The 8,621-nt window shown below is 43.9% G+C and overlaps 1 protein-coding gene across 1 annotated transcript in view; it reads right to left on the bottom strand.

Annotated features, from left to right (window-relative positions):
- LOC109833441 (zinc finger CCCH domain-containing protein 24-like) overlaps positions 1–1,167 on the bottom strand; it is a 2,419-nt gene extending 1,252 nt beyond the window's left edge. Inside the window, 5 exon segments of the mRNA XM_020401108.1 lie at positions 3–503; positions 506–614; positions 616–674; positions 677–776; positions 778–1,167. Coding sequence (XP_020256697.1) covers positions 3–503; positions 506–614; positions 616–674; positions 677–776; positions 778–978 — 970 coding nt within the window. The 5' untranslated portion in view covers positions 979–1,167.

The following is an 8,621-nucleotide window of genomic DNA, read 5'->3' as shown; positions in this document are numbered from 1 at the left end:
CCTCCGAGCGCAGCCCGTTCCGTCCTTACACAGCCTCGTCCGATACTGCGCCGGATGAAGCCAGCACTCGAACACGCCGTGCGCGTACTCGCATAAATCGCCTCGCCGGCACGCGCCCTTTCGAAAGTCAGGGCACGGAACGCAGCTGTAGTGGAATTTTCTCGGGTCCCGTCGGCGAGCGTTCTCGCCCGGGTGGACGAAGGGGCACTCGGTCCAGTCGTGGGAGTAGGCGCGCGAGCACGGCCGGATCTTGAAGGAGAACATTCGGAACTCGTCGCTAGCGTAGATGCTGTTCTTGATGTCTGGCAGCGACGGATCGATCGGGTATTCTTTTCTGTCGGCGAAGTTGGGTTCTTTTGTCTCGGTCGGGGATGAGACTGATTCGGAGGACGGCGATGAGTTGTCGCCGTCGGCGTCTTCGGAGAGCGGAGGGGAGCTCGAGAACGAAGACGTCGACACACGGAGGGGGCTTCGATGAGCACCGAGCAATTCCTCCAGCACGTCAAAGCAGCCATGTTCGGAGAGACCACAATAACATCGGCCGGTCTCCGGCCGCTGGCGTCCGCCAAGCTGACATCAGCACCGCCGGAGACCAAGATCTTGACGGCGTCCGCCAGCCTTCGCGGACCCGCCCGCGGCGGCGCAGTGAAGAGCCGTGGTCCGCTCGGCGCCGACGCGGCGGTGACGTCGCAGATCGGGGTCGAGAGGATGAGCTCCAGAACCTCGAGGCTGCCGTAGGCCGCGGCTACCATCAGCGGAGTTCTGGGCCTCGAAGACTAGGACCATTTTCTTCGATCCATCTCTGCGACCGTACCACATCCCGATCTCGTCGATCGCCGACGGATCGCGATCGATGAAGATCTTGAATTTGTCGACATCGTTCTCAGCTGCGAGTTCTAGTAGACTGGAGAAGGAGTCTTCAGTCTCCACTGTGAGATTCAGGTTGAGGTTGTTCATGTTGATTTGTTTGAGCTTCATATAAAAATTTCCAACGCATGAGAAGCTCAAATATATGAACGTTGAAATAATTGGGGATCAATAAAAAGGACGATCTAGAGATTTAGGCTCTCTATTCGTTACGGGGAGACGAAGAAGAGTCAGCTCAAACGCCTGCTGAGCAGCAATTAAAGAGTGGGTAAAGAAATCGTTGATGGGGACCAAATTTAATTGGAATTCACGCCAAAATGCAGTGGGGCTCTTGAATTTCAAACGGGTGGTGACCGGCTGTAGTCGGTTGGTTTCCCGGGTTAGGTGGCGACTGGTGAGCTACAGGCGGGCGGATTATGTCTGGATTTGAATTGCGGTCGAATATCCGGTGAATCTACGGACTCGAAGTCGCAGTCAAATTGGAGGGTCAAATCGGAAGGCAGAAGAGCGTGGCCCACCGGCGACGAACCCGAGCTTCAAATGGCTGACTCTAAAATCCGCCACACCCACTTTCACTCTCTCTGTGTATTGGGACCCACTTATGTTAGTGTTTTTGGGTGAAGAGAAAGCTGATTTTTATCGCTGGAGGGAGAGAATTGTTATTTGTACTCCAGTTTTCTAACAGTTTGAGGACGGCTCAGCGAGGCTTCAGTGTGCAGATGTACGGTAAAGGGAGTGAACCTAGACTAGATTAAAAGAGAAGGATTCTCGAAATTTCCAAAAGTAGATTTTGTTTGTCTCCATCACATGGAAGGACGAGTCGACGACAGATGACTCAGTGGGAAGCCAATTTGGGATTTCTAGATTGGATCCTTTGGGTGCGGGGGGCAAACTCCACGATCAGGTTTGAATCCAGTTTATCTTTAGATCGTTTCGTTGATCGTTAAAAACTAATGTAGAAGTGAATCAGTTTATTTTAGGTTTAGTTTGGATGTTACGATGTTTTTTTATTAAAAATACTATAGCATTATTTTTTTTCTTAAAGTGTTTTCAAAATATCATGAGTATTTTTAACTATACTAGTTTGATTAATTACAACATTAGTATTAAACATATTATTAATATATTATATATTTATATAATAAAATTTATAATAATTAAGATGTTGTAATATTTAACTTACATTAGTATAGTATTAATAAATATTAAATATAACACAATATAATATTGTATAATGTATTTGTTATGGGATGTTCTCTGTTACTTACAAATATGCTATTCCGAAAATAAACCCAGTGAGCCGGCGTCACTCTCCAAAGACAACTCGAAAGACGGACTCAGTCGGTCGAGAGATTGCTGCTCAACAACCGACCGACACTTTCCCTGAAGGCGACTCAGAACGTTACTTCCCAACATTATTTTATTATTTATGGTCATCATTACGACTCCACGTTACTCGCAGGCAGCCTCAACGGCTGCTGATCCCTCACGCCACGAGAAGTGACTCCAACATCAACCTCCTGAACAACAGCCTCAACGGCCGCTGATTCCCCATGTCGCTGAAGTGAACCGTCATCACTCATCAATCGATACGAATAGGGCAGAGGATGACTCAACCTCCAGCTTACCCCTCGCCATCATCATGAGCTGTCTCCTCACTAAATACATGTTCTGCCATTGGCATCCTATATAAATACAGACGCTATTCATCCTGAAGAGAGGTTCGATCTCTCCCTCACTACCTAAAAAATTCTCTAGTCACATATTAGAAGGAGATACTATTCCTCTATTATTGAACCCAAGTCCACCAGCTGACTTGATCGTCGGAGGTACCACGAGGGAAACAAGCCACCTACTCCCATGATTCTTGTGTGTGCAGGTGATCCGCCCACCCCGAGTTCTAAGAACCAGGCATAAAGTCGAAGAAGGAAAGCAGCCCACCATCCCTCTCGACGATCCAGCAACTCTGCACCCCCCATCGACTGTTTGTTCACGGAAAGCAGCCCACCATCCCTCTCGACGATCCAGCAACTCTGCACCCCCCATCGACTGTTTGTTCACGGGTATCAACGGTATTATAATATTATATTGTACTTTAATGTGTTATAGGATATTACAATTATTACATATTATTTTTTAATAATAATATATTTAATTATTTTGGTATATCAACTTATTATTTTTATATATTATATATTAATTATAATAAAATATTTAAGAACTAAGATGGTGTAATATTTAGTTTACATTGTTATAGTATTATAAATGTTATGGTGCACAATCACCCAAGATACATATATTTACAAAATGATAGTCTTAGCTCTGTCAAACTGGACCTAACCAACTTGGCACTCAAAGCCCAACAAAGGTCCCAACTCCGCCGACTCGTCGAACCCATGTCACTCATGTCGACTCAAAAGGCGGGATGAGTCGACCCCCATGTCGAAGACAACCCACTAAGGACACTTGTCTACTTACCCGGGGACTCACAAAGATGACTTGATGAACATTCCCTATCGACTAGATTGAGGAATAACATCGGCTTCAAGTCTCTTCCCCTGAGCACATGTCTGCATTCTAGTCCACCTAGGACAAGCCTTATCTTGATTTTAGCATGAAGGTCTTCATGACTTATTAGCCTGCCCACGTACCTTCTGCCACACTCTCAATCACTTCCCGAAAAATACGGAGAGCTCATCTCCCATGCCAAAGTAACTTATCACCTAGTTGCCAGCCGACACCTGTAAAGCAAAGGGCTGACTTAATGTCCAGCCCATATCTTGCCACCACCCTCCTGTGCATAGCAAAACAGGACCAACCTGTCCATCTGCTCCTGTGAAGAAATGGCGAGAGAGTGCAGGAAAACAGCAGAAGAATCAGCCAGGCAGACTGGCAGTCGACCGCGAACGTGCACAAAGGCCACTAGGAATTGGAGCTGAAGGCGGTCGACCATGGCGGTCGATCGCGGGGACCCTGTAGGTGATTATCTCTCAGGAAATCAGTTCGGTCGACCGTCACGGTCGACCGCGAGTTTGACTGTAGGATTTTGGTTCTCTTTCGGGGGTGTTCGGTCGACCGCGAGCTTCGTGCGGTCGACCGCGAGACCTGCGCTGTCGACCGTCGTAGTCGATCGCAGTCTGATTTTGGGCTGGGCCTTGGTTTTTGACCCGGTTCGTTTCTGGGTTGATATATGGAGGATTTTGAGCAGTCTTTTGGAGAGGATTGTTGTATCCAATTGTGGAAAATGTGTGAGAGATCTAGAGCTTTATTTTAGGGTTTGATCGGTGAGATTTGTAACTCTATTTGTATTCTCTTGATTTCTAATAGTGAGAACTCTCCTCTCCTTGCCCCGTGGACGTAAGCAACTTGCCGAACCACGTTAAACTCGGTGTTCTTGCTGTGATTATGATTTGCTTATTGGTTGTGATTTATCTCGAGTTATTGTTCGTGTCGCCTCGAAGCTTTCGTTGCGCACAACAATTGGTATCAGAGCTTCAGGCTTGTTCGAAGGATTTGGTGAAGATTCCTATCTGAAGAGTTAGATCGGCAACATGGGAGAAGCAAGCACATCAGGTTCGTCTCTTACGAAGACGATACATAGTTTGAGCATCAATAACATGAAGATTGATGTTCCAAAGTTCGACGACAAGATCAATTTTGGATTGTGGAGGTGTCAGGTGATGGACGCCTTGGATGCACAGAATTTGGAGTTGACTCTTGAGTTGCAAGAGAAACCTACTGATATGAAAGAAAATGTTTGGAAGAAGATGAATAGTAGGGTGTGTGGAGTTATTCGGTCATGCTTGACGTCGGATCTTATTTATGATGTGATGAACGAGACGTCAGCGAAGAAAATGTGGGAAACACTCAATGAAAAGTATCTTACTAAGAGCATTGAGAATCGGCTTCACTTGAAGAAGAGGTTTTACTAGTTCAAGATGAAGAGAGGAGTTTCCATCAGGGAGCATGTTAACAACTTCACGAAGCTACTTTCAGACATGACCAATGTGGATATCATGGTTGAGGAGGAAAACAAGGCAATGCTACTTTTGTATTCGTTGCCCGATGATGATTATGATACTTTTGTCCTGACTATGATTAATGGAAGAACTACTATTAGTTACAAGGAGGTGATCTCAGCGTTGGTAAATTATGAGTTGAGGAAGAGTGTCGATGAACCCTCTGAGAAGGCATCGGGAGATGCATTAGTAGTTCACGGCCGTGGTTCAAACCGAAGCAGGAGATCATAGTCTAGAGGTGCACATCATGGGATTCGTAGGAATCAGTGTGCTTTTTATAAAGAGGATGGACATTGGAAAGCTAAATGCCCAAAGATAGATCGAGCCGGGAAGAATAAGGAGAAAGTTGTACAAGCTTCAGAGGTAAATGTTGTCAAGTCTAGTGGCAACGATTCGGATTCTTCAGGCTATTAGTTATCCGCACTACCGTCAGTTTGTGATGCCGACTCTACGAAGTGGATGTTGGATTCGGGTGCTTTTTATAACGTTTGCCCTAGGAGGGATTGGTTCTCCAGCTTTAAGAAGTTGGAAAGAGAGGATGTTGTGCTCATGGGTAATGGACATGCATACTCTATTGGTGGTATTGGTACTGTTCGAATTAGTATGAGTGACGGGATGATGCGAGAGTTGGATGATGTGAGGTTCGTTCCGCAGTTGAAGAATAACATCATTTTACTTGGAGCTTTGGAGGCAGCAGGCTATAGGATGACCTTGGTGGATGCACGCTTAAAGGTCACATTGGGATCCATGATTGTGATGAAGGACGTCAGAAGGAGCAATTTGTATTATTTGCTCGGAAGCACGACGATTGATAGGGAGCTGACGACTTCATCAGATTCGGCTAGACTCTGGTGTTGTTTGATGCTGGGTTATTTGATTGGTAATGCCGTGTATAGGTTGTTTAGGAGTGCTTTGACCTGAAGTTTGAAGTCTTGTGAACCCATTGGTATGAGCGAAAAGACCGAGGTGGAGTTTAGTACTTCTATCTATCATTCGAGGGGTCTTCTGAGGGGTGTTCATTCAGGCATTCGGGGGCCTTCCAAGGGAGTGTCATTAGGAGGTAATACGTATGTGGTTTCCGCAGTTAGGGATTGCTCTAGGCATTGGTGGGTTGCAACCAAGTCCTGTTGGTGTGGAGTCCTAGAAGCTCACAACAGATGGAGGAAATGTGTTGGTAGAAAGGTAACCCGACGTTCTGATTATAGTAGGGGTTCTTTCTTGCGTTTGTGCCGAGCTCACGGTAATAAGAGACACTGCATTGGTGTGAAAACTTTGAGGCGACGAGGCGAGATGGCAGATTTGGGGAGCTGTTCCTTGCTGGAGGATGATCGGCGTTTGATGTCGAGCATTGGCATTAGTGTGCGGGATACGACATGTTTGGGTCATCTTATGTATAGGTTGCCGACTGCTGCATGTAGAGATATGAGATCTGATGGAGCTGCTTCAAATTTTGGGTTGCGTCGGATGTTTGGCTACCCAGCACTTGGTCACATTGTGGATGTGAGATTTGATCCGATAGCACATTTGAGAGTCAGAGGCGTGTTTAATTATCAAGTATTGGCTTCTGACTTTGTTCTGAGCAGGTATGTCACGTTTGACTCTCGACAGGTGGAGAGTATTGATCAGATCGTTAGGACATCGCAGCAGGTGGAGGGTGATGCTACTCCACGTTGGGTGGAGTTTACTCCACATACTTCAGAACATACTGCATCATTTGAGATTCTAGCTGATGTGACACAGATTGGGAATCATGTTGATTCGGATGCAGATGATAGGTTGATCGATTCGAGTGTAGCTTATACATGGAATCTGGATATGGCCATTGGTTCATCTCAGGTGGAGATGTTTGGATTGTTTTAGTTTGGGGCCATTGGAGGTGCTATCAGTCGTAGACTTGATCGTGATGTTGGAGAAGGGTTGCGAAATCTTCTAGTGGATTGAGGCCTTTAGAGGTCATTTGGGTGAACTACGTTTGACTTGATTCCTTGGGCAAGAGGATACGTAGGCAGTCTATCAGATGCAGCCGGTTTGATCTATTGATTCAGATGGGGGGAGATTACGTTTCAGCTCTAGTTTGGTTCCCAGACTTGTTGAGGGACTATTGGATGATTTTGTGTCGGCTCAGTTTTGGTAGAAACATTCACCGAGGTGGAGAATTGAAGAAATGGTGAGAGAGTGAAGGAAAACAGCAGAAGAATCAGCCAGGCAGACTGGCGGTTGACCGCGAACGTGCACAAAGGCCACTAGGGATCGGAGTTGAAGGCGGTCGACCGTGACGGTCGATCGCGAGGACCTGTAGGCGATTATCTCTCAGGAAATCAGTTCAGTCGACCGCTACGGTCGACCGCGAGTTTGACTGTTGGATTTTGGTTCTCTGTCGGGGGTGTTCGGTCGACCGCGAGCTTCGTGCGGTCGACCGCAGTCTAATTTTGGGCTAGGCCTTGGTTTTTAACCCGGTTTGTTTCTGAGTTGATATATAACCCTAAACCTGATTAATTAGGATTAAGCAAGGACGATTTTGAGCAGTCTTTTGGAGAGGATTGCTGCATCCAATTGTGGGAGATTTATGAGAGATCTAGAGGTTTGTTTTAGGGTTTGATCGGTGAGATTTGTAACTCTATTTGTATTCTCTTGATTTCTAATAGTGAGAACTCCCCTCTCCTTGCCCCGTGGACGTAGACAACTTGCCGAACCACGTTAAACTCGGTGTTCTTGCTGTGATTGTGATTTGCTTATTAGTTGTGATTTATCTCGAGTTATTGTTCGTGTCGCCTCGAAGCTTCCGCCGCGCACAACACCCTGTATATATACATGTATGACCCTTACTTAGATGGGGGCTGACTCTCAAGAGTTTGGGCAATGTAACCCCTCAAAACTACATGAGTTCTTTCCCGGACCTTCTCCTTCCCCACTCAAATTTCACTAATTTGACTGTCGGAGGAACCACGGGGGAACCGGTCCCCGCCCTCTCACGGGTTCTTCTTGTTTGTGCAGCATGAACTTCAGCATCCAATTCAAGAACCATGCATAAAGTCGGAGAAGGAGGCGACCCCTTCATCAATCTCCTCTACCTCGTCCTAGCGAGGTCTCCGGAGGAACCGATCTATCCTCTTCTGAATACGATTGACTGTGTGATCTTAGTCATCAATAACAAATATTAAATATAATATAATATAACATTGTATAATGTATTATAATATAATATTGTACTTTAATGTGTTATATTATATTACAATTATTACATATTATTTTCAAATAATAATATATTAAATTATTTTGGTATATCAAATTGTTATTGTCATGAATTATATAATATTTTAAAAATAGTATAAATTATAATTAATATAATATTATACTGTTATTAATATAATATTATATTATTAAAATGATAATCTATGTTATTACGAGTATATTATTAATAAATTAACATATTACAATATATTATAGTTTTTAATATGTTAGAACTTACTAATAATATATTAATAATTTATGACATAAATAAATATTATTATATTATGAATATATTATTTTTATCTTAATATTTTTTAGCAATAAATTATTTTAGTATTAAAATTTATTTTACTATGTATTATATTATATTCTGTACTATATAGTGTATTGATATTTTATATATTATATTACATTTACTATACAATATATTACTATAATATTATTATTACATTATTGTTTTATTTTTAAATATATTACTATTATATAATATTTTATAATTATTGA

This window comes from Asparagus officinalis, chromosome 3 (assembly GCF_001876935.1).
Source record: "Asparagus officinalis chromosome 3, Aspof.V1, whole genome shotgun sequence".
In the NCBI taxonomy this organism is placed as follows: domain Eukaryota; kingdom Viridiplantae; phylum Streptophyta; class Magnoliopsida; order Asparagales; family Asparagaceae; genus Asparagus; species Asparagus officinalis.
The sequence above is the reverse complement of the archived record's forward strand: the minus strand, read 5'-3'. Positions and strand labels throughout refer to the sequence as shown.